Genomic DNA, 25,238 nt, shown 5'->3' with positions numbered 1-25,238 from the left:
CAAAGAATTCACTGAGTACAGCAAAAGTATGAGGGAAGAAATGAAGGCTACACTATGTGAAATAAAGAAAAATCCACAGGGAACCAACAGTAAAGGGAAGGAAGCCTGGGTTCAAATCAACAATTTGGAACATAAGGAAGAAATATAGTCAACCAAAACAGAATGAAGAAATAAGAATTCAAAAAACAAGGAGAACAAAGTGTTGCTGGTTCGATTCCCAGTCAGGGCACATTAATAGGTTGCACGTCAGGTCCCCAGTTGGGGGCGCGAGTGAGAGGCAACCACACAGTGATGTTTCTCTCCCTCTCTTTCTCCTTTCCCCTCTCTCTAAAAATAAAATAAACAAACAAATAAAAACATAAACAAATTATTTTAAAAAAAATAGGGAGAGAATAAAAAGACTCTGGGACATCTCCAAAAATGCCAACATCCAAATCATAGGAATACCAGCTGGAAAACAGGTAGAGCAAGAAATTAAAAACTTGGGCCAAGATGGAGGCATAGAGAGGCACACTGTATCTCCCTTCCCACTAAGAAGAAATACAACTACCTCAAAACTAGAAACAACCAGAAGTTCCAGAAAATCAAACTATATGGAAGTCCAGCAAACAAAGATATAAAGAAGAAATACTCATCTAATCAGGTAGGAGGGGCAGAGCCGGGGTGGAGAGGACATGGTGTGGTGGTGGCAGCAGTGGCGGCAGCGGCAGGCCAGTGGAAAGCACAGTTACATGTTTTATTTATTTATTTTTTTACTGAAAACGATATTTTATTTAGTCATTTTTGTTTACAACTGAAACTCTGGGAATTCAAAGTTAACATCCTTGCCCATGAGCTTCTTACAGACACCAGAGAAAGTTTCAACCTTGTGCTCCACGTTGTTCTGCTGGGCTTTGTCCAGATGCACCTTAATGAGCTGGCTGTCATCCAGCTTCACACGAATTCTCTTGCCCACAATCTCACTTGGGAAAACCAAGTCCTCCAAGATAGTGTCATGCACAGCCGTCAGAGTGCGGCTCCTGGGACGCTTCTCCTTGTTCTTTGTGCAGCTTTATCTAGTTGGCTTAGGCAGAATCCTCCTCTGAGCAATGAAGACCACGTGCTTCCCGCTGAACTTCTCCAGCTCCCGCCCAGCCGCACCTGGATCTTCTGGAAAGACTTCAGTTGAGGGACTGGAACAAAGATGATAATAGCTTTCCGACCTCCACTGACTTCGATTTCCTTGGCCACAGTGATGTTCAGCTCCCGCAACTGCACCTTGAGGTCTGAGTTCATCTCCAGCTCCAGCAGGGCCTGGAAGATGCCGGACTCAAACTATTAAAAGCAGCAAGAGAAAATCAGAGCGTTACCTACAAACGAGTTCCCATAAGACTATCAGCTGATTTCTCAAAAGAAACTTCGTAGGCAAGAAGGGACTAGCAAGAAGTATTCAAAGTGACGAAAAGCAAGGACCTACAACCAAGATTATTCTATCCAGCAAAGCTATCCTTTAGAATTGAAGGGCAGACAAAGTGCTTCCCAGACAAGGTAAAGCTAAAAGAGTTCATCATCACCAAGCCATTATTATATGAAATGTGAAAGGGACTTATTTAAGAAAAAGAATATCAACACTCTGAACATTAAAATGAAAACAAATAACTATCAACAACTGAATCTAAAAAACAAAAACTAAGCAAACAAGAATGGGAAAAAAATCATAGATATGAAGATCATTTGGAGAGCTATCAGTAGGGAGGGGAAGGGGGAAGATGGGGGAAAGGTACAGGAGTCAAGAAGCATGATCGGTAGGAACAAAACAGACAGAGGAGTATTAAGAACAGTATAGGAAATGGAGAAGCCAAAGAACTTATATGCACAATCCATGGACATGAACTAAGGAGGAGGGCCTGCTGGAGGGAAGTGGGGTACTGGGAAGAGGGGGCAAAGGGGAAAAATTGGGACAACTATAATAGCATAATCAATAAAATACACTTAAAAAACAAAACAAAACTGTGGCAGTGTGAATGACTGAGTAGAAAATGGGAATAGAAGAAGGCAGGAAAACCAATTAGAAGTCTACTGTACCAGACTAGGTAGAACTCTGAGCAGTAATTGTGGAGCTGGAGAGAAGGGAATGAATGAATGGATTTGACATACATTTCAGAAGTAGAATCATTTAGGCATAATGGCTATTTGACTGGAGACAGCAAGAAAATAAGAGTCTAAGATTCCACCATGTATTTTAGCTTATATGATGATTTAATCTAAACCAAAAAAAAAAAAAAAAAAAAAAAAAAGATTTTAAAAATAAGCTTAAGCTGAGATATTTGCAGTTATTTTCAAGACATTCAAGTAGAGATCCAGGAGACTGCTGGAAATAAGGATCTCAGCTAAGAAGTACAGTCAATACCAAAAATATAAATTTTTGGAATTAGCAACATAAAGATGACATTTGCAGTCATGTGAGCAGATGAAGTTTCAAGATGGAAGAAGAGAAATCTTTGCCAAATATTGCACACTACAAAAAGTCAGATGATAAATATTTAAGGCAAGACTTCTAAAAGAAATATTTTATTAAAAATATCAGTGTTTCAGGATTCTCAGGGTTTAATCCCAGCATTGAAATCGCTGGATCAAAAGGCAGTTCCATTTTTAGTTTTTTGAGGAAATTCCATACTGTTTTCCACCGTGGCCGCACCAGTCTGCATTCCCACCAACAGAGCACTAGGATTCCTGTAAATGAGTGGATCAAAAATCTGTGACACATTTACACAATGGAATACTATGCAGCAGAAAGAAAGAAGGAACTCCTACCTTTCATGACAGCATGGATGGAACTGGAGAGTACTGTGCTAAGTGAAATAAGCCAGGTGGTGAAAGACAAATACCACATGATCTCATCTATAAGAGGAATCTAATAAACAAAACAAACAAGCAAGCAAAACAGAACCAGAGGTATGGAAACAAGGAACAGACTGACAGTGACCAGATGGGATGAGGGGGGAGGGTGATAAGGATAGAAAGAAAGGGAAGGAACTAGTCAAGAAACATGTATGAATGATCCATGGACATGGACAACAGGGTAGGGATTGACTGTGGAAGTTGGGGGTGGACAGGGAGTGGTGAGCAATGGGGGAAAATTGGGACAACTATAATAGAACAACAATAAAATATTTAATAAAAAGTCAAAAATATTTGGAAATATTTTCTTGATCATGAGGTAAGAAAGGATTTCCTCAACAAGACACACAAAATGCACCAATCAAAAGGGAAAATTAATAAATTTAGGTAATTAAAATGCCATGCGGGCCCTGGTCATATGGCTCAATTGGTTGGAACATAATCCCCTGCACCAAAAGGTTGAGGGTTCGATCCCCAGTCGTGGCGCATATAGGAGTCAACTAATCAATGTTTCTCTCCCTTTTTCTCTCTTTCTCCCTCTCTCTGTCTCCTCTCTCTCTCTCTCTCTCTCTCTCTCTCTCTCTCTCTCTCTCTCTCTCTCTCTCTCTCTCTCTCTCTCTCCCTTTCTCTCTAAACATATCATCGGGTAAGAATTAAAAAGAAAAAAAAAACATAAAGAATGAAAGGTCTACAAAGTGGGAAAAATATCTGTAACACATATAACTGACAAAGGACAAGAATGGAGAATATGAAAGAGCTCTTACAAATCAAAGGGAAAGGTAGACAATCCACTAAAATAAACAGGGAAATATAAGAACAGGCATTTCACAAAAGATACCCAAGTAGACAACAAATGTAAGACTAGGGGCTCAATCTTACCAGTAATCAAGAAAATACAAATTAAAACCACAATGAGATATTACTACACTCCAAAATTAACAGAATTTGAAATACTAAGCTTTGACGAATACATGGAGCAACTGAAATTCTCATACACTACTTAGAAACATAAATTAACACAACCAATTTGGGAAACTGTGACAGTGTCCTGTCAAGTTGAAAATATGTGCGCCCTGTGGCTCAGAAACTCGCTCCTACAATATACTCTAGAGAGTTGCATCTTTATATGCATCAGAATACACATAAAAGAATGTTCAGAGCAGCATCATTATAATTGTCCTAAACTCAAAACATCCCAGATGCCTATCAACAATAAAACAAATCAATAAATGTGGTATATTCACATAATGGAATACTATACAACATACAGAATCTCTTTACTTTTAACAAGAGATGTAAGAGTGAGAAGTAACCAAAAGGCTTTGATCCTAAGGGTAATTAAAAGAGACTAAGAAACCAGGCTATTGAATCCATTTAAAACTTTGAATACTACAAAGAAAAAAGATCTGAGATGAATTACATTTAAATCTGTTTCAAGGCTGATGACTGGATTTCATTCTTTCATTCACTCAACAAACACTGTTGAAATCTACCTTGTGTCTGGCCCTACACCAAGGTCTGGGTGTACAGGAAGTTCTCACTTATCCTTGTTCTAGGTTCTCTGACTATAAGGTAAACAACAAAAATGAACGAAACCAATTTTATCACAGGCTAATTGATATAAACAAGAATTAATATCTTATCATCTCATCAATGTTATAACAAGGCGACTTTAAATAAAATGATGTTATTCTAGGACCTGCTCTACAGGAAACCTTAGTCTTACCTCTTAGGCTCCTCTTAGCACTAGGAATCCCACTGATTTATAATCTCTTTCAGGATAAAAGAACTAGTTATTTTACAGACTGGAACACAATCATGGGGTGGGGTGGGGGACGTGGTGATCTCAGTTCCAAAACGTACATATAAAAACATATGCAGAAATTACCAGATGCTGATCTGTGTGTGTGATAAAGTTTATGCCTCTAATGAGGAGATACAGGGAGAAAATATATACTAGATGTTTTCTTCTCCAAAATTAAAAACGAACAGATAATCATTTTTTAAATCAGGCAAGAGCAAGACTGAAGAAGTCAGTAACAGAAATAAAAGCATGAGATCAAGTGTTCTTAAAAACTGAAGAAATAAAGATACAACTTAAACAAGAATTTTGCTTTTTGCTTTTTAATAAAGGAATTCTAGATCTATATAATGGTGTGATCCCTGAAAGACATAATATACCCTAAAAAGACAAGGATTTGCTAGGATCAGTGAGATTTTAAATATCCATTTAAACAAATAAATTAAGCCTCATATACAGAGATATTAATCTAATCTCAACTCCACATCTGGTTTATGCAACTTTCCCTGGATTAGAACTCCTAAAATGTAGTAAAGTAATATTCTAAGAAGCAGAAAAGGCTCATCCAAGAACAAAAAACACCACTCATAAAAATGAACCAACTAGTAAGGAATTTCAAAATGTCTTCGAAGTTAAAAATTAGTAAGGAACTAAAATTAATAATAAGTTAAGAAGGGGAGATTTAAAAAACAATCTGGTATCAGACTAGTTTTCTCATTTAATACTAAATATTTTTCTGAAGCAAGGCCCAGAAATATAAAGGTAGTAATGTACCAGGAAATAATTTTCAGCTTCCAAAACTCAAAATTTTGCAACTTGAACTTACATAAAGCATGTTTTGTTGATGTCTACCTGGTAATCTGATTCTCAAGTGATTTAATGTTTTTTAAAATTAATGTATATGAATATATTTTAGGTAGCTCTTATAGCCAAAAGAGCATTGAATTTGAAGACTGAGTGCCAGCTCCTCCCCTAAGCAACCTGAGGTGACCTCTGAAAATGATTCATGATCCAGAAAACTGCACAAAATCATGCAAATCAAGTCTCAAATCTTTGTTCACTTTAGAACACTAATGAAACTGCCCAGGTCATCAGGGGTATGCATATCTGAAGGATGTCACTTTACAGATGCAATGTGTGCCATTCTGTTGTTACAATGGTGGAGGTGGTAGGCATGCCCAGGCCAAACACTGGGGTTGGACACAGGGTCTGTGGCCCAAAAAGAGTTCTTACTTTTTACAGCACATACTTAAAAATGCAGAGAGTAATGCTGAAATTAAAAGTTTAGATGTAGATTCTCTGGTCATTGAGCACACCCAGGTGAACAAAGCTGCCAAGATGTGCTACAGAACTTATAGAGCTCATGGGCAGATTAACCCATGCATGAGCTCTGCCTAACACATGGAGAGGATCCTAGTGGAAAAAGGGAGATTGTTTGTAAACCGGAAGATGAGGCTGCACAGAAGAAAAAGATATTCCAGAAGAAATGGAACAAAAACGTATGGCCTGAGAGTAAACTCAGCATAAAATAAATCCTAATAAAAGATTTTTTAAAAGACTGAGTACCAAGTTCTGCCACCTATCAACCATGAAACCTTTGTGTAAAAAACCAAACCACTCAGAGCCTCACACCAACCAACCTCACAAGACTTGAGAACAAAGAAAATATATGTGAATAATACCATATAAGCTCCAAAGCAATGATAAGCTCAATTTCCTCAACACTGTGAAAACTTTCTGCAAATTAATATTTTTATTACAAAAATTATACAAAAGTATACTATAATGAAGTGATATGCATTTTCACTCAGCTTCAACAATTAACTCATAACTAATCTTGTTTCATCCACACTTCACTAGTTCCCTCTCTTCCTCCATCACTTTAAAGCATATCGTTTAACTTCCTAAGAGCTAAGTTTCAACAGCCTCTTTTCTGTGAATTTATATGTATGTGAAGTCCAACAGAGAGGTTTGACCCAGTAATATGGATTTGAGAGTCATCAGTAATAAAATCAAGAGTTGAAGCTATAGCTTTGGGTGAGATCAAATATCCATGCTTGGGAAACAAGAAGACAGATTTTTTTTTTTTTTGGTGCCCTTTCATTAAAAATATAAATAAACATAAAGCATAATACTTCTATCAAAAAAGAATTCTATGTATTTTTAAAGGCCTATGGACCTTTTATATCCTATGATTTTAATTATTTTTCTGCCTTAAAAAGGTGTCCCTATATTATCAGCCACTACTCTAAAGGATTTATCAAAATCCCTAAAACATCAACAGATATAACTTATGTAATATCAAATTTAAATACTGATATTGCAACCAACTCCAAATCTAGTTTTCCAAGTTTTTAAGAACTTCTTGCTCCTAGTAATTTTCCTTTCTCTTTGAAGTGTAAGTGTATATATTTGTCTTATGCTTCCTTTTGTATGTATTATTTCACAATAAAATCTTTAATGAAATTTTGAAAGAAAATGATTCTTTTATTTAAATGTTTAGAGCTCTGAACATACATACAAATATGGGTCCTAAAAATATTTCATGAGCTCTTTAGACATCAAGTTGTGGAATCAGAGACCACGTATTTCTATATTTAAGTTAATTTTACCCCAAATGTCAAAATTAGTTGTTTATCTATATTCCAATCCTAGAAAAACTGGTCTCCTGTTCCTTAAATACTAACTTTACAATCCACTTTAAAATTTTATGAAATAGTTTTCATAAGCTGTTCAATAAAGAATAACCTTTGGAAAAACAAAATATTTTATGATCTTCGGAAGGGGCTGGAATTTTGTGTCTTTGATTATCCAAGTAAATTAACCAAAGGGGATAGGAGAAGTACAATTTTTAGAAACACAACAGACTTTCAATGTTTAAATTTTGATAGATTGTCATCGACTAAATCAAGCCTAAGTCCTATTTGATCAGAAAGAACTCAAGTGTTTTTAAGCATATCCTTATCTTTGAAGTAGTAGTCCTAGAAACATGAATGTATAATTTCATAATTAGAGGGATATGCATTTTAGCTATAAGCGCACCATACACGTTCTTGCTTCATGTTTTTCCTAAGAAAAAAATGGATACACTTAAAAGCAGTTTCAACTTTGACTATATTATGTAACTGCCATTTCACCTAAATTACTGGAAGTTTTCTGGGAAACATCTTTGATTCTTAAAAACTTTTGAAAGACTGTACCTAATTTGTTTTAAGTAAAATCCAACTTATTTTAAAAGCATGATTAAAGAATCATTATGTCAAAATGGCATGTTCTTTCTCCACACACACAAAAACCACTTCTTTTTTCAGATACCAGTAAATATTAACACGATGATTAAGAGGCACAATAGCTTTTTCAGGAACCATATACTAAACAGAGCCCCGCAAAAGCTTCTCCTTTTAAGTATGGTATTGTTGAATATAAGTATTTTTTAAACTTAAGAGCTTTTTTTCATTCTCATTTCAGGCACTAAAATGTATGGGGGAAGGGAGAGACAAGTGTGGAAAAATATAAAATAACTTGTTGAAAAGTTGTTCAGTTTATAAAGATATCTTGTTGATGTTCTTAAATTAACTCAGCAACAGAAGCCAAGTGATTTTTTTTTTTTTTTGGTCTTGAATAGTAATACAGATTTTCTTTACCAATAATGTATATATTAACTATACTTAATATATCAGACATATTTTATTCCTTTATCTCTAAATTCTTAGTCCCTATCAGTGCTTGATGACATCAATAACAATTAATTCTGCCAGAGTAGTGAATTTGTCATTTATTTTCACAATTGAAAAATATTCTCCATTTTCCTGTGAAACTTCTATTTTGAACAAAATACATGAAAAACTAGCAATTTTGAGACAAGAAATGAAACCACTCAATTTTTTGCTTCCTGTAATGTAGCAGGCATGAATTTGCTGACATTCAGAGTCTTTTTATCTTTTTTTAGTCTTAGGTGTATAGATTTTTTCCTTTAAAAAAAAACAAAACTCAATTTAGGGAAATGACAGTAGTTACCATAAACGAGTACTGAAAAGCTCTACAACAAACTTACTTCACTCAGTCTTTTCAGAGCTTCGGCAAATTAGTTTGGTGCTCTGGAGATGGCTTAAAAAATTTTTTTTTAATTCAAGAGATCACAGATACGACCTATTGTTTTCCCCTAAAGCACCTCGCATGTGTTCACTTAAGGGTATGCTTTTTTGCCCCTAGAGTATGAAAGGAGAATACAAGGCGTGAGTAGAAACCAGAAAGATTTCGTTGAGCACTCAAAGAAAGAAAACTGTTGGCATCTAAAAGTTGCTAAATGTTCTTTAGTTGCTAACTCTCCCTGAGCCACTTCCATTCTAATTGCTTCAACTGTGTCACGAATACCAAAACCCAAACTGAACAAACCTCCTCCATCGGGAGAAGGGGAAGCTGAGGACGGTTCTCCCAGAACCTGCGGGTGTTTAACAGGTGGCTGGGCTGGGGGTGCCTTTCCACGCTCCTGCAGCCGCTGCCTCCGCCCGACGACTACCAGCCAGTCCGGCCACCGCGCCCTTGCCCGGCCTGGCCACCTCCGCCCTCCACCCCCGCCAGGGCCACGCATCTACCCGGCTCCCTCCAGCTCCCGCGTTCTTGCGGCCTGAGGCGCACCAGCTCCTGGGTCCCACTCAGCACCGCGGGGCCTCGGCACAGGTTGGAGGGCGCTGCGACAAGCACGTGCCACTCCTCGAAACCTCGCCCCCGGGCGGGAACTCCCGCCAGGCCTCGGTGTGCCTGGCCACTGGTCTCTGCCTAAGTACGCAAGCGCCGAAGCTTCTAGACTCTACGGACTGGCTGGGCCACGGGACGCGTCTGACCTACATGCCCACTTCTTCGACCCAAAGTGTTAAGTTCTGGACTGTCCCAGGATCAGTGGGGCCAAATAACAAATGGGACAAAACCGAGGCCCAGAGGTTAGGATACCTTGCTCCGGGGGCCACACAGTTGTCCGAGCAGGTGCAAAACCGGGTCTCCTGGTTTGCGTCCACCGAGCAGCCAGGAGTGCGGTGGGCCGCACAGAACCCACCTTCGGGAGCTGCCGGAGGGGGCAGCCTAGCACCTGAGCCTCGAACGGCACTGGCAGCTGCTGCGTGAGCCAGGGCGACCCGCAGCGGGTCAGGCAGAGTCCGCCGAGGAGAACACCCGGGAGGCCCGAGCCCGCGAGTTAAGAGCTGGACGCTTCTTTGCTGGGCCGCTGGCCCGGCATCACTGGCACGTGCTAACCGCGCACCCGAAGGGCCACGGTGTATCACGCAAGTCGTTCACAGCCGGGCATTTAAGAAGGAGCCCGCGCGGGCGCGGCGGGGCCCTGCGCTCCGGATCTCCCTCTGGGGCGGCGCCGCGGGGCCAAGCTCTGCGGGGCCGCGGCTGCGCCCTCCAGCGGGCCTTGGCGGAGTCAGGGCTGATGGGTCGGCCGCAGAGGGAACGCACGCGGCTCGAGGGCCGGGCCTACGGAGTCCGGGGAGAGCAGGCGGCGAAAAGGCTTTTTCACAGTCGGGGCTCACAGCCCTGAGCCTTTGCTCCGCACCGGACCTGGGGGAGGGGTCGCTCTCCAGACCCGACCTCACGTTGCGTTATCAGGTCTCACACGGAATAAAAAGAATAGGGTGTGTTGGTAACTTCTCAGGAAACTTTTCGTTGTTTCCTTATTTCCTTCCCGCCTGTGAAAAAGTTGAGCAGCTTCTCACACCCAGGAGGTTTCAGGCCAAAGTCTGGAGAGCTTGGGGCTCTGGGTTTTGTGGGGAGATCATCCCACCCTGTCCCCACCCCTATCCCCGTCTTCCCTCAGTGGAAGGTGGAATCATCCTTTCTGACCCCTGCTTCAAGCCACAGTGATACGAGTTATTGTTGACTTTTCTAGATTTTGTATTTGCGTATTAAACTTAACAGTACGAACAAAGATAATGTTGCTAATTCTGGAAAGGGGCTGATAATGTACAAGGACATCTTAGCACGTGGGAGGAATAACTCGAATCCCCCAGCCGTCATGAAGCCACCTGGGACAGCTCAGCAGAAAGGAGGGTTGTCTGCTGCCAACGTGCAGGACTTGGATCTTTCTTTTTTTCTTTTCCTTTTTGGCTCAGCTCTGAGAGCATAACAGAGCTATCCTTCCCCGCCTCCCGACCCTCTTCCCCTCCCCCTCTTCTTTCTGGTGCAGGCAATTAGGGTGAAAAAATCAGTGCCAGGCTCCTGCTCCTGCCTCTGAAGAGAAAGGAATTGCTTAGGGAATTGAGTCCTGACACCTGTCTCTGCCCTAGATGGGGAGAGGGGATGCAGGTCAAACCGCCTAGGGGAAGAGGCCGGACCGACCCGGAGGGGAGGACGCTCCCTAAGAACGTTTCTGGGGACTCCTCTTGCTACGTTTTCCCGCCCTGTCCTTTGGCCTTCAGCTTCACACAGATCATTAACACGCGGGTTATTAACACGGGAGTGTCCCTCCTTTTAGTCCTCCACCCCCAACCCCTAGATCGGGACCGGGTACTGGAATCAGAAGAGCCACACTGACAAGCTGTTCGTTAATTTGCATTTATTTTCGGGAAATAATGTAGATAAAGGGAAGGAGGGGGCTGCCTTACATTTCAACAAGTAATTTGTGATCTTCACATCGGACAAATTAAATTTACGAATTACTTTCCCACCTACTGGACGAAATGGCCAAAGCCAAAATTGATACACAGGTGCGGGCACTCCGCAGATTTAGGAGGATGAAGGTGCACTAAGAACTCACTAGACAAAACGGGGTTGCTTAAAGAGAGCAGCTGACAGAGGAATGGGAACTGGGGTTTGGGGCCTGGGTTTGTTTGTTGTTCCACAATGCTGCATTTTAATTTTTTCTTTCTTTTCGTTTTTGGTCTCTAAACCGGACCTGCGTCCCTTTGCTTAGACATGGTGAAGGACTCAGCCCTACGCCCCAACCCAGCCTAGTCCCCTCCCCTGCAGCCTGACTCGGCTGTTTCCTCCACACTCCCGGACCCTCCGGTCCTGTGCGCCCAGCTTCCTGGAACCAACCGGTTCTCTTTAATAAATACACATAGGAAAAAAGTGTGAGGGCAGAGCAGCTTTGCAACAACTGAAAAATTAAAAGCGCCATCGTTTGAGGAAGAGACGTAGGGAGACAGGGATATATTTTTGCTTTTGTTTTATATATATGTGTGTATGTATATATGTATATATCTTAAAGTTCTATTTCTTGGGCGCCTAAACGAGATATGCTCAATTCAACCAACAGCAACTAAAAAGTGTAAGTGGTCGTTGGAACGGACCCCACTATGTACAGCATCCCCACCGAGGCGGAAGCTTGAGCCAGTTCTACGCAGGGCGGGGCTGAGCGTGAGAAGCTGGGGAGCGCTCCTCCCTCGGGCCCGGCCCCCAGCGCATCCTGCTGGAAAGGAGGAAAAGCGGGAAAGATCTGGCCTGCAGGCGGGAAGCGGGGCCCATGGCAGAGGAAAGGACGGCAGCCCGCATGGGAGGAACACTTGGTGGTTGTCTGGGAGTAGTGTGGGTGCACTCCAATGGGTAGACACATGCCAGTTAGTGACTCCAGGATCCAGAAAGAATAAATAAAAGCGTAGGGTTCAAACAGCCGTCAGAGCGCAGAACCTCCGAAGGCTGCAAGTGCATACTAGCTGTCCAAAACAACGGGAAAGGGGTGACTTAGAAGTTCGTCAGGGGGTGAGGGGGAGAGCGCATAGCTCACCCGTAAAGAACTTGTGGGCCAAGCCAAAGCACCAGTCCGCTCATCCAAAGGGTGGGCGGGTTTGCACCCCCCGCCCCCAAGCAAGTGGCACAAAGATGAGAGCGGCAGTGCAGGCAACGGGCATCTTTTGGGGCATGAAAATCATGTCTAGAGAAGCTGAGGCAAAGGCGGGCGGTGCAGCAGCAACAGGACGGGAACCACGGAGGGCGCAGGTAGTTTCATTTCTCTTCCTCTCCCTCTCCTGGGCTCACAATACCTGAAACCGCCATGAGGCTTGGTCTTTATAGTCCAGACAGTCGGGCGAGTTGAAGTTGAGTTTCCAAGCCGAGGAAGCGGCGGCGGCACCAGGCTCCTTGTAATCCAAGCAGTCGGCAGAGTTGAAGGCGAGCCCTGAGCCGCCGTAGCCCTGGTGGTGGTGGTGATGGTGGTGGTGATGGTGGCCTGAGGACTGGCTCAACGGGTGGTGCGCGTGGGGATGGTGGTGATGGTGGCCCGCCATGGAGGAGGGCGCCATAGGGCTGAGCTGGTGCGGGTGGTGGTGCGAGTGCATTGGCGTTAGATAGGAGCTGCAGTCCACTCCGCCGAAGTAGGAAGAGGAGGGCGTGGGGTAGCCCTGGCCGTAGCTGCCGCCCTGGCCGTAGGACATGGGATAAGAGGCTGCGGCCGAGGCCGGGCCAGCGGCTACCGAGCGCTGCATACACGATGCATTACCGGGCGCGGCCAGTGGCTCAGGCACCGACACAGATGCAGGGGCTGAGCCGGGGGAGATGGAGGCCGGACTCCAGATGGAGGAGGCAGCGGAGGTACTCAACGACGACGGCACCGCCACCGCCGGGTTCCCACCCAGGCCTGCAGCCCCCGCAGCTGCTGGGTTGGCGGAAGAGCTAGAAGCGGAGCTAGAGGACGAGGCGGAGCTGGACACAGCGGGCGGTGTGAACTGGCCGCTGCTTTCCGAACCGGAGCTCTCCCGCACCGGGGACGACTTCTTCTTGGCTGGGCGGCTCTTGGTTCCGCTCCCGCTCTGTTGCTGCTGGCGGCATTTGGCGCGACGGTTCTTGAACCAGACCTGCAGCAGGCCGGGTGAGGAAGAGCGTGTCAGTGGGCTAGTAGAGCTTGCTACTCCTCTGCCCCTTGGGCCCACCACCCACTTAGGATCTCGCCTCCGCCCCTCTCAATTTCTAGCCTGGCCAGCCCCAGCCCCAGTGTTCCCAGCTCCTCCACCCTCCCTCATCCTACTGCTCGAAGACCCTCCTCTGGCCAACTACAGAAGAGCCCATCCCCACCCCCAGAGCCACTCTGCCCTAGGGCGGAACATTTCCTTCTGTCCAGCCGCAAGTTCATCCATCTCTAAACTGCTGCTGTTGGTTGCTCTCCAACAGCCCTTGTATGTTTGGAGATCCTGTCTTCTATAGCTAGAGCTCAGGAAACAGCGGAGAGGCACAGAGTAGGCCGCTAAGTATGGACAGTCACAGAATTTGAGATCGGAACCAGTGGGACCCTGGAGGCCCGGTGCTGGGCAGGGAGAGAATTGAGGTGGGAGCAGGAGTAAAGTCGGGAAGCCGAACCGAGGCTGTACTACGGAGACTAGGGAAGGGAGCCTGGGCAGAGTTTCTTTGGGCTTCTTGGCTCCGAGTAGGGAATCAAATAGTACAGTGAGTCATGAAGTTCTCACTCCGCTTGGAAGGCCCCAGTACTTGGCATTGCATTCCTGGTTCTTTCTCGAGCCTCCGGGGAAAGAAGGCAAGATAAAAGGCCCTTGAGGAAAGTTCTAAGTTATAATCCAAACAGTATTTTCGGGGCTCTTTCATCGCAAAAATAGAAACAGCAAAGCCAATAGCTCGTTTTTGCGTTCGGCATCTTCTCGGGGCAAAGGAAGCGTCTAATCAAACTGGCGCTACCCGCGGAGCGCACTCCCAGACAGGGCACCAGGCTCCAGCCAAGCTCCACTCTTCTATTTCTAGGATACCCAGGATGCAAGGCAAGGGCTGAGGCAGAATTCAGTACCCCCAAGGAACGTGCCAAGACCTGGGGCAGCCCAAGAAGCAGGGGCAATGATCGGATCCTCAGGGCACTTTACCTTCGGGAGTCCTCCGGCAATCCTAAAAAGGACTTTGATACCTAAGGTGCCCCAGGGCCAAGGGCCAAAACAGGGCTCTAAGTTAGTTCCTTTAACTTTCCCCCCTCTTCCAACCTCTTCCAGGCTCAGACCCAAAGCAGGTAGGGGGTGTCTGGGAGGGGCTGCTCAGTCTGTGAGCCCGCCCCGAACCCGGCCATACGCACACCCAGACCCTCTACTACCAGCCTCAGCGCCCCTACCTTACCCGGGAGCACCCGGCGCACGCACCTGGACTCTGGACTCCGGCAGGTTGATCTTGAGCGCCACCTCCTCGCGCATGAAAATGTCAGGATAGCGAGTCTTGGCAAAGAGCGCCTCGAGCACGTCCAGCTGAGAGCGCGTGAAGGTGGTGCGCTCCCTCCGCTGTTTCCGCGGGGTGGCTGAGGGGACATGTGGGAGCACCTCGGGTCAGCGGAGGAGCACGAGGACCCGTGCCAGAGGACGCGGGCAGGCCCCTCGCAGGCCTGAGTGAAGCTCTTGCAAAAGAAAGCCAAGCTCCAAGCAAAAAAAAAAAAAAAAAAAAAAACTCCCCTAAAGGCCGAGCCTGAGAGGCCACAGGTGGTAGAAAGTGCATGTGTGTGACTTCCAGACAGTATCTTCAAGACTCCGGGGCTGCCCCCTTCCCTAACTCTTGGAGATTAAGAAAGGAAGAGAAATCATGCAGTCTCCCTCCCTTCCTTCCTTCTTCCTTCCTTCTCTCTCTCTTTCTCTCTCTCTCTCTCTCTCTCTCTCTCTCTCTCTCTCTCTCTCTCTCTCTCTCTCTCACACACACACACACTCCCTGGCTGGAGGGTGGGGAAGGGGTGCACTGACACACCACCTGGACAACACTTTCCTTTCCGAGGGAATAAATGGGAGTGAAAGAAAGAGTGGGAGCTAGAAAAGAAAGCCAGAATTCTGCTCAAGCATTCACAACAACAGTGCAAAAGTTGGTGCAGACAACTGGTCTTGAGGACAGCTTAGGGAGGGAGAATCCCCCTCCTCAGCTCAGCCATTCACTTGGCACAAGGGAAGCGCAGCTCTTCCTGCCAGGGCATGGCAAGTGTCTAGATTCCTCATTCAGTGTTGTGGGGAAATGAAGAGTCACACATGCACATACCGAAAAAAGTCACCTATGGAAAACAAACCCCTATGCGGGTGGTGAGGTCACAACAGGAGACAAGTGAGGGTTCATGTTGCCCGTTGCCACCACTCTGGCCCACCTCAACCACCTGCCCTGTGACCTGAATTATAAGCAGTCAGGGCAACCAGCTCCCTGGGCCTGTGGCCACAAAGTGTGTGCTCAAACCAGAGGCTGGGAGTCCCCAAGATTTGCAGGGGCTGGTGCTCACCAGGATAGCCCACAGAGGGGTGCAGGAGGTCCATAGCAGGCCCGGCCAGGCCCAGCCCGTTCATGCCATATGGGGGTTGTTTGAGGTAAGACATCATGCTAACAGCCGTGTGGAGGCACCCCGACGGATCCAGGGGGCCTGGCGCAGTGCGGGGCTCCCACCGCTCAGTCCTTCAAGCTCTGGTGTGTATGGGGACTCAGCCTTTGGAGACAAGAGACACAAGGAAACAATCATTCGCAGCTATCTCGACTTTCTGGTCTTGTCAGAGGCAAAGAGCCACCGGATGGGGAGGGGACTCAGGCTAGACTGCACCGGGCGGTCAACTAGGCTGTACAAGGCCTTCATCCAAAGACCAAGACTTCTTTGAAAAGCAAACGTTTCTGGATCGTCATCGCTTCTTTTTGGGATTAGAATGGGCCAAAGATACTCGTAGGCTGTCGCTAGGAGTGAGGAGAAGTTAAAAGCAGGGGAGGTCAGAGCCTGAACCATTGAGTGTGTAAGGTCCCGAGTCTAAGCAAATTCTAGTCGGTGAGAGCCGGTCCCAAATGCACCAGCAAATGTTCACTGGGCACCCCGGGCGGCAAGCTGCCCAGAGGATAAGGGTTGTTTCGTTTTGTTTGAAATCTTTTTGAAAGAGAGATGAAAAGGTAGATATTACGCATGGCCCACTTAGAAGAGAGTACGTTCCTTCAAAGGTCTCAGAGGCTAGGTGCCGACCCCAGAGTACACAGTCACCCCTCCGGTTAGCCTCTCTGTGCTCAGCCGCTGAAAGATTGCTCACCCGAAATCCCACTACACCCCAACCGCGGTTACGGGCCCAGGTGCCCCAGAGTCGGTCAGAAGCCGCAGAAGGGAGCCACGGTAGTCACGCGGTGCTAAGGCGCGGCCCTAGGTTAGAGGTGCCGCGCCAGGGCCGCAGGCCTGTCCTCACCAACTCAAGCTGGTTCTTCTTTCTGCGGGTCCTGATGGCGGACAATAGGGCCCTGGCGAGGGTTGAACGGTGACCCGATCAGTTCCCCAAGGGCTCTTGCGGATTTGGGAGGCTTGAGGGCAGCAGATCCCGCGCGCTCCTTGCCTTCCCTGCTAGCTGGACTCGCGGCCCCAGCACCCTATCCGGACTGGAGACTAGGCCTCGGCAGCGTCGCTCGCGCTGAGCCGGACTGGAGGGCCAGCCTGGCTTCCCCAGCTGCCCGGAACCTGAGGCACTACTCTCAGGAGTCGGGAAGTGGTGCTGGGGGAGTGGATTGGAGTTCCAGAAGACCTGTCGATTCATCCCGCTTCGCGGGAACTCAGCGCAGGCCTGGGACCCGGGCTAGGGAGTTCAGGGAGGGAAGTTAGAGCTAAAGAAGCCTCGCGCTCCTATTCTTCGACACCCAAAGGTCTGGGCTGGGGAACTCAGTTTGCAGGGAAGGGGACGAAAAGGAAACAGTCGCGGCAATTCTGCTAGGCTGCAGCATGAGTTTCAAAGACTTTCTCCAAACTTAGCACTTCAGTTGGGTTCCTTCGGAGGAGGCGGGGGCGCAGCGCCGCAGCAGAACTCTGGGGTCCGCCGCTCACCAGGTGGTGAGCCCGGTGGCTCCCCAGCCCCGCCCACCTGCCAGGACCCGGGAAGCCGGGACTCGTCTGATGAGCAAGGCGAGAGCACTCCGAGCGTTACCTGAGCCCCCGCGGCCCCGCGACCCTGCGGCCCCACGGCTTTCTTCTTACCTGCCCTCAGCTGCCAGGGCTGCTCACCATCTACCTCGCACCCTCACCGACCCGCCGGGCAGCCAACCTGCAAAACAGAGCGGCGCAGGAATTACCCGTCGGGCTGGCGGTTGTCTAGGACCCCCAGATTTCTTTCTTCCCCCAACTTCCCTCCTCCTTTCTCTTTTCTTTCCACTGGCTTTGTGCGTGTCCCCCCAGGTTCCACTTTATTGCACAGACACTTTGTGTGCGAAGCCCGACACGCTCCCGAATCACTACCTTGTCCGGGACCGCGCCGAAGGGCCTCAGGGGAAGAGGTGGGAGTGAGAGGGGTAGAGTTGGGGGACGGCTCGCGGTTGCCGCTGCGCTCTCGGTACAACGTGGAGGCGGTGGGGGCTGGGGAAGTCCTGCAGAGGCACTTTGCAAACTAAATAAATCAAGCGATTTACCTTGTCGGAGTGGCTTGTCTTGCTCGGTTGTTTAGGTGATTGGAAATGTAGCCTGATGAAGATTGATCACCTTTCTACTGCCCTCCCCGGGTATGTGAACGCGAGGTGAGTGCGTAACGGGGATAGGCTGCCAATCCCTGGGCCCGCGCAGGCTGAGTGACAGGGAGCGGGGCAATGGCAGCCCGAGCCTGGGGTTACCTCCGCGCGCCCCCGCCCTCCCCCGCCCCCTGTACCCCGCCCGCGCAGCCCGCCAGCCCGCCCAGCCCGCCAGCCCGCCCAGCCCCGCCCGGGTCGCGCGCTAACTTCTGGGCTTGGCAGGCAAATGCGGCACAGAGCTAGGCGATGCAGGCTCGCGCAGCGCCCGAGCCCTGGCCGCAGAGGGGGACGCGGGTCCAGAGGCCGCCCTGGGGCCCCCGCCCTTCTCTCGCCCTTTCAGAGCCCTGGAGGGAGTGGCAGAGAGGAGGCGAGGTGCTGGAGAACCGGTTCCCTCGCCCCTCCGCGCGCCACCCGGCTGGGCGGCCGGGTTGTGGGTGCGAGGACTTCGGCGCCGCGGGCTGGAGGAGAGCGGGCCCTCAGCCCCTCTCACAGCGCCGGGTCCCCAGCGTCTTCTCCGGTGCCGCCACCTGCAGACGGATGCCGCGGGCGGCTCGTGCTAGTACAGGCTACTCTGCCGAGCGCCGGCGTAGCTCTGGGTGCGCAGATCCTGCCTCAGCGCCCCAGTACTCCTGCGCTCTGGAACAGCACCCCGCAGGGGCGGCCCCGGCACTTACCTGCTCCTCGGCGTCTCCAGGGGTTCCCAACCCACAGGAAGGGTGTTTGCGAATTTTAAACGCTTCTTCTGCAATGTCGGAGCCCAGCGCCCCCCTCCCCTTGCACGCACTCTACTTCTGAATCGAAAGATTTTGATGGGAAACTTTCTCTTTCATACTGTCTCCTTCCCGGTCTCCTACCTGGGAAAGTCCGGTGGGAAATGTGGCCACAGACCGCCCCCCCCCGCCTTCATTTTCTTTCCCTCAGGCCACAGAAGGAGCTTCCCTGAGGCGACTTCCCCGTATAGTTCGTACTGTCGAAGCCCATTTCCCAGCTGAACAAACTTCTCAAAGACATCAATCTAGTTGAGTGGACTTGGCAAAACGAAAAAAAAAGTTGTTTTCGGTCCAGTCCTAAGCAAGGCAAGTTTTTAAAATGGCAACTCCTTAATACTAGGCACTTTACTGCCTTTCGAGGAATTCCTACCCCCTTTTCCTAATTCCCCGCTCCCCTCCATCCTTACGGGAGGAGTGAAGGAGTGAAAAGTTTGAACTGGAGAAGGTGTGAGGTGAGTGCGAGTCAAGGAGCTGCCGGGCGCCTCGTGGTGGGGAGCGCCGGCGCTGCGTAGGCTGCGGGGTCGGGAACCGAGAACCGACCGGGCTCTGGGCAAGAGGAGAAGGAAGGGGGAGCCCACTGAGTGAAAAGGGGACGCGGCCGCCGCTCATCAAAGTGCTTCCCCCCCCCAAGCGACACTTTCCTTTGGAGTCCGAATAAAATACGGTAACAAAATATGATGGAGGGCACACTGTTTCCTTAACTGCTTCTCAAAGGACCCGGGAGATCTTCTTAGGATCTTTAATAAGGCTTTGGTCGGTTCTTTTGTTGATCTCTCAAAATCAACTCCTTCTAATTGAAGTTGGAGCTGAAAGCGAGCTAATGTTCAAAGAAAGTGGCCGCCAGACCAACGAAATTACATTTTTTTTTTTTTTGTACGATGAGGGAACGTCTAATCAAAGGGGCCAAGGAGGAGAGATGGGAGTAGGGAGTATGAAGGAGAAAAGGAGGTTTTACAAGATCCTTCTCTGGTTCACAAAAGTCAGCGACACGGGCGCTTCTCTTCAGAACAAAGGTACCGCGGCCCATTCATAAAAGGGAGAGAAAGACACACAGAGAAAACAATAAAAGAAACGAAAGAAAAGGAAAAAACATGAGAAAGAGAAGCTTAACAAGGAAAAAAAAAAAACTGCGCAGAGCGCAGCGCTGACCCGGGCGGGGACACACCTTAGGCTCGCGCAGGCCGCGGCGGGGTGTATAACCCGTGAGGCCCACGGCTCGCAACCCCTCCCCCCACCCCAGATGGTGCAGAGGTTTAAAGAAAGAAACGAAACACACCCCCCCCTTCAGTTCTGGGAAAAGTCGCGGGCTGGAGCGCACAAGTTTGGTGGGGAGCGAATGCTTGGCGTCCTGGGGTGCGCCTTGGCAAACGTCTGCGTCCCCAGTCCGGCGCTACCCCAGCCCGGGCCTGAACACTGTGTGCCTGGGTTAGCTTTCCAGGGCTGGGGTGCGTGTCCTGTCCAAGACCCGCTATATCTCGCTCTCCTGCTCTCTCGGGCCCTGTTTCGCCTGCAGCTGCAACGCTGGGCCCAGATCCGAAGCGGTGGGGCGGCTGTACGCGCTGGAATGTGCTCAGGCGGTCCCCAGGGCTCGCCACGCTGGAGCCCGGCGCTCTCGGGTCCAGATGCTGCCACGGTCTCGGGGAAGTTGGGAGGTATCAAGTAGCACGACCCCCCCCCCCCCATAAGAGTGTTTATCTAATCCCATATTGTGCGAGTTTTCTTAATGCTCAAACCATAAAATCCCAGGATTAAGAGAAGAAAGAGAAGGGAGAGGAAGGAGAGGGGAGAAGAGGGGAGAGGAGAGGAGAGGAAAGGAGGAGAGATGAAAGTTTCTTGTTCGCGGTGCAGAGGACTGAGGCGGTCGTCGCTAGGCAAAATGTCCAGGTGGGAGATCCTGGGCCAGAAGCCAGACCGTTCCAGCAACGGCCGCAACGCGGGGAGGTGGGGTGAGTGGGGGAGCATTGTAGGGGGCAGCAAGTCGACCCGGCCCAGGCCCGCCAGGCCAGGGAGGAGGCATGAGAGCCAGGCCCCGGGAACCCGGATCCAGCATCCAGGTGACCTCGAGGCCGGGCCAGACGCTGGAGAATACTTGGGACAGGGGGAGGGGTTTGGCTCCGGGGCCGAAGGATGCTGGCTAGGGGCGGAAGTTCTGCACGGGCCTGAGGGCTGTGCCCAAGTCAGGCCACTGCCAACGCTCCTCCTCCTCGGCGACCCCTGGGCCCACAGCTCCTCTCCCCGCAGCGCGGGCTTTCAGGTTCCGGGCCTCTGGAGTTCCTGGGTTCGCGCCTGCGCTCGAGGTTGGGGGGGGGGCGTGGCGCCCCCGTGCCCAACGCGACGAAACCTGGACTCGGCGCCCTCGCCGTGAGCCCGACCCAGCAAGTCCCTGGGGTCCACGCTCTGCCACCACTGCGGGGCGTGAGGGCGCCACAAAGCAGCCCAAATGGAAACTCCGCGAGGATCAGGCCTGGGGCAGGAGGGGCAGCAAATCTGGAGCTGGGCAGGTCCAGAGCGCCTTGGGGAACCGCCTCTGTGTGAGGATTCTCGGGAGGGAAGGTTTCCCCGAACCCAGCGTCAGTGGAGTGGGGGACGCTAGTCGCCCAAACCATGAGCTGCTCTGGGCAGGCGATTTCGTCTGCCGGCTTCCCTGGGCTTGGAGCCGGCTTCTGAGAGCTTCCCCAGAGAGCGGCTGCTCGCTCCGCTCTCCTGCTCGAATAGAGGACAAATGCCCGATTTCATTGAGTTCCGATAACTTTCAATAACTTCTTAAAATCCTTGTCATGAAAAAAGTCTATGGTAACAAGTTTTTATTTTCATTTTTAAAGACTGGCAATTGAAGGCGGCTACATGCTTTTCCAAGGGAACTTGTGTGTGTAGGTATGAATACTTGTGTGTATATGTACATATATGTATGTATGTATATATGTATGTGATCTAGGCAAAAGTATAAATGTTAGTGGACCATTTTCTCTGTCTCCAGACTTGTTGAATGAGCCTTCTTTGTTTCAAACAGCTCTCTAGAGGAGCAATGGGAAACTGCCATAAAATCACCAATTTCTTGTTAAGTTCCTTTTCCTTCATCTCATACACACACCTGCACACTCTTACTCCCCACCCCCACCATAACCCTCTTCCTTTCACTTCAGCACCTACAGACTGGCCGGTTATCAGAAGTCATAGTTTTTCTTCACTTGAGTGCAAAATAACAAAAACAATGTGGAAAATTCATCAGGATATTAGCATTTTTTCAGTGCTGTGGAATCAGAAATTTACTCAAATCTTTAACAACAGATTACCCTTTACAAAAGATGATAGTTTACACTACTTAATAAAATATGACTAATTGCTTCTCAATTTGAATTCATGTGTCAGCAGGGCCTCTCCGGGATGGTGTAAACTTATTCAGCTCCAAATACAGTCCAGTATTCTGCCCTGCGTTCAAGAGGAAGATTTTTTTCCACATGAAAAGTCTTACAGATACACAAACTTCTCTTCAAACCAGTGTCATTTTCATTGCAAGGAAGTAGCAGAGTGTTTTAAGGTAAGAAAGTTTCTGCTTTTATTGAAAATTTATATATGACCTCAATATTGTAATAAATAAACATAACCATTTTCACACACAAAAAATGACAGTGCTATGCTAAAGAAAATATTAATTGGGGGGGAATTACTCATAGTGGCAAGACAGATTTTTTATCAATACAGAATAAATATTAACAGCATTCTTGAGCCAATGTTGAGACCCAACAAAATGTAGGAATCAAGCTAGATGTAATAAATAATTATCCAGAGAAAAAGATGGTGCATTCTCAGAAGATAAGACCTCTTTGTAAAGTGATGCATGTCAGTTAGTCCCATCCTCACATACAGCTCACCTTCAAATCACAGGACTTGTCTCCGGCTAATGTTAAAGGGCCATCCTCTGAGGAGAGCAGAGGATAGAACTCTACTACCCTTACAGTGAAATGTAAAACAACTGCAGAAAATCCCACTGGTAAATAGAACACAGTTTAATAAGTAGATTGAATATGCTCTAACTATAAAATTTAGGATTACATATGGCAGGACTGGAAAAAATCATTCATGACATTTTTTTAATCCCACTCTTACCCCCCTCCCACCATCATTATGCTATTAACAACAAAAATGTTTTCAAATTTCCTCCCATCAAAAAATGAGGGTAGGGTGTTCTTTTCTTTCTTCTTCGAACAGTTTATTGAACACTCCCAATATCAATCACTCACAAGGTATCTGTGCGAATCTATTTCACAGAATTTCAAGGAAATGATTAATCGACTCAAAAAATTCTTAAAGCTATTTTGGAATTGTGTATGTTATCTGGAAAGGAGGGAGGAAAAGGGGTGGTGGTGGAAAATAAGTACAATCCAGCCAAAAAAACGTTAAAAGTTTTAAATCAACAACGCGTCTGACTTTCTCTGGTCTGGGGACCCAAGATTAAAATGTTGGTAAAGAGTCTGGTCCGGCTGCTATTGAAGAACACATTTCTCTTCTTTCTTGGCCATCTTGCCTTTGTTTTGCTCCAGAGTTCGCTCCAAATGCTCATCTTCTTCTTCGGCCCTGGAAGTCAAACAGGAAACAAAATTATTTTTCTTCGTAGAGGGCAAAACGGCACTCCCTTCTCACCCCGCATTCCGCGCCCCAGCGGGTATGGGCATCGAGGGGCCAGCAGGAGGCTTCCCCGGCCCACCCGAGACCTCTGGACTGAAGTTTCCGAAAACTTCTGGGCCCCTCAGCAGGCGGCAGAGCCTCGACCCTGACCCCACCACCACTCACTGCTTCTCTTGCGCGTCCAGGTCCCTGACGAGCGCGTCGCGCTTGTTCACCAGGGCCACCAGCTCATCCAGCAGGAGCTGCTCACGTCGCTTCTGGGCCTCAGTCTTCTGCCAGTCTGCAGAAGACAGGAGGCTCGTCATTCCCCCGCAGGGCCTCTGCACACCCGGCCCTCCCCTTCCCGCCTTTTCCAGTTTCCTCGTAGTTCTCCGCAAACCATTATTACAGAACCACTAGCTCGTGTTTTGCGGAGAATTTGGCTATCGTGGTAACAATTTTATCCCTAAAACCCTGCTTTCTAAAATTTCCCTGAGATGTAGATGGCTATGGCTGAGCTGTGACCAGAAAAAGAGATCAGGTGTGAGGCAGTGGCCAGCCGGAGGAGCGCACCTGACTTCAGCCAAAGTGGGGGAGGGAGAGCTGTAGGCCCGGAAGAGGTCGGCCGGAGGCTTGGTGGTGGGGGATGTGGGTAAATGAGGGGGCGGGAAGCAGAGATGGGCGATAAAATCATTCTGAAAAGGCTAGAGAATCTGCCTGAGAACCTTTCCTCCTCCCCCACCCGCAAGCTCACCCCATACAGCCCATTCTTCGCTAATTTCCTCTTCGCTCTATTTTAGCAGTTGGATGTATCTCACACTGGGCGCCATATGCTTCACAATAACTTTAAAAGTAGTGAATCGGCTAATTAGCATTTTTTCTTTGAAGTAAAAAATAAATTTGCTCTGCAATATTACACTGCAGCTCTCGATCGCATCACAGCCAGTTTTCTTTTGGAGAGGTTGGCTGGGGATTTCAAATCAAAGCACTTTTGCAAAGGCAAAACCACATACTTCTTTTTGAAACCCCATGTTAAAGGTTGGAAAATCCGATGGGCAGTGAGTGCCCTTTCCATGGGTAGGGACAGTTTTTTGAAGGTTTTAGGCTCCAATAATATATTTCCTAATCTTTACTGGTCTGATAATTTCCTTAAGATGAGCAGCAGTTTGGTTTAATAAAAACAGGACCTAATCGAACATTTAAAGCACTTTTGAAACCAAAGCCAACAGCTCTCTGGCCAGACTGTAAGGGCTTGTAGCTGTCAATCAATCCCCAGTCTACCCCGCCTCCCTCATTAGGAAGGTAAACAATGAAAAGAAGAAGTAGATGATGAGGCAGATAGCAGAACAAATGAGGACCTAGAAGGAAACAGGACACCAGCTTTAAAAAAAAAAAAGCAGCAAGCCTTGGCCACTGACTCATGCAGCCCCCTCCCCCAGCAAAGGCACTTTCCAAAAAAGAGAGAAGTGCAATCCTTTCGGGTTTCTCTCTTCTCTCCATTGCCCTGGGCAATCATGTTAAAACTCACATGGCTGGTGCTTATTCAGATAAACCTAACAATGCACACCGCTGGTTACCATGTGGATCTTCACAAACCACACAAGAATGTGCTGGTTCAAATCCCCCCTACCCTCTCCAAAGCAAAATTTATTCAAGACAGCAAACTGCTCAGCAGCTTTATGAAAGCAAATGGTGCTAGAGGGAATTCTATCTTGTATTTACAAATTAAAAATTAGATGCATCATCATGCAGTAAAGGTTAGAATAGCAGCAAGAAGCTAA

General features: G+C 48.1%; 2 protein-coding genes and 1 pseudogene across 11 annotated transcripts in view; all 3 read right to left on the bottom strand.

Moving 5' to 3' along the window:
* Positions 1 to 753: 753 nt before the first annotated feature.
* On the bottom strand, positions 754 to 5,516 carry LOC150006053 (small ribosomal subunit protein eS7 pseudogene; annotated as a pseudogene).
* A 5,701-nt stretch (positions 5,517 to 11,217) lies between these two features.
* On the bottom strand, positions 11,218 to 18,063 carry OTX1 (orthodenticle homeobox 1). Its single transcript, XM_090280267.1, has 5 exons — positions 17,987 to 18,063; positions 17,559 to 17,625; positions 15,852 to 16,052; positions 14,749 to 14,900; positions 11,218 to 13,470 (listed from the first exon to the last, which is right to left on the bottom strand). Exons 3-5 carry the CDS (start codon positions 15,946 to 15,948, stop codon positions 12,652 to 12,654), a joined length of 1,068 nt encoding a protein of 355 aa, XP_090136393.1. The 5' UTR covers positions 15,949 to 16,052; positions 17,559 to 17,625; positions 17,987 to 18,063; the 3' UTR covers positions 11,218 to 12,651.
* A 4,320-nt stretch (positions 18,064 to 22,383) lies between these two features.
* The window catches only part of EHBP1 (EH domain binding protein 1), a 381,983-nt gene continuing 379,128 nt past the window's right edge, over positions 22,384 to 25,238 (bottom strand). For all 10 annotated transcript variants that reach the window (XM_090281360.1, XM_090281362.1, XM_090281361.1 and 7 more), the window contains 2 exons: positions 23,644 to 23,758; positions 22,384 to 23,427 (listed from right to left, as the gene is read on the bottom strand). In XM_090281360.1, coding sequence (XP_090137486.1) covers positions 23,337 to 23,427; positions 23,644 to 23,758 — 206 coding nt within the window. In that variant the 3' untranslated portion in view covers positions 22,384 to 23,336. The remainder of the gene's footprint in view (positions 23,428 to 23,643; positions 23,759 to 25,238) is intronic.

Source organism: Furipterus horrens, unplaced genomic scaffold, assembly GCF_987537825.1.
Source record: "Furipterus horrens unplaced genomic scaffold, mFurHor1.1.pri manual_scaffold_6, whole genome shotgun sequence".
Lineage (NCBI taxonomy): Eukaryota > Metazoa > Chordata > Mammalia > Chiroptera > Furipteridae > Furipterus > Furipterus horrens.
Note: the sequence above shows the minus strand (reverse complement) of the source record. Positions and strands in the feature narration are given on the sequence as shown.

What these genes read in the sequence shown, in the direction of transcription:
- OTX1 (XM_090280267.1), bottom strand. Translation starts at nt 15,948, where the DNA reads ATGATGTCTTACCTCAAACAACCCCCATATGGCATGAACGGGCTGGGC. An exon ending in CCCCTCTGTGGGCTATCCTG is followed by an intron (nt 14,901 to 15,851) that starts GTGAGCACCAGC and finishes ATGTCCCCTCAG; the next exon opens with CCACCCCGCGGAAACAGCGG. An exon ending in TGCCGGAGTCCAGAGTCCAG is followed by an intron (nt 13,471 to 14,748) that starts GTGCGTGCGCCG and finishes GGCCTGCTGCAG; the next exon opens with GTCTGGTTCAAGAACCGTCG.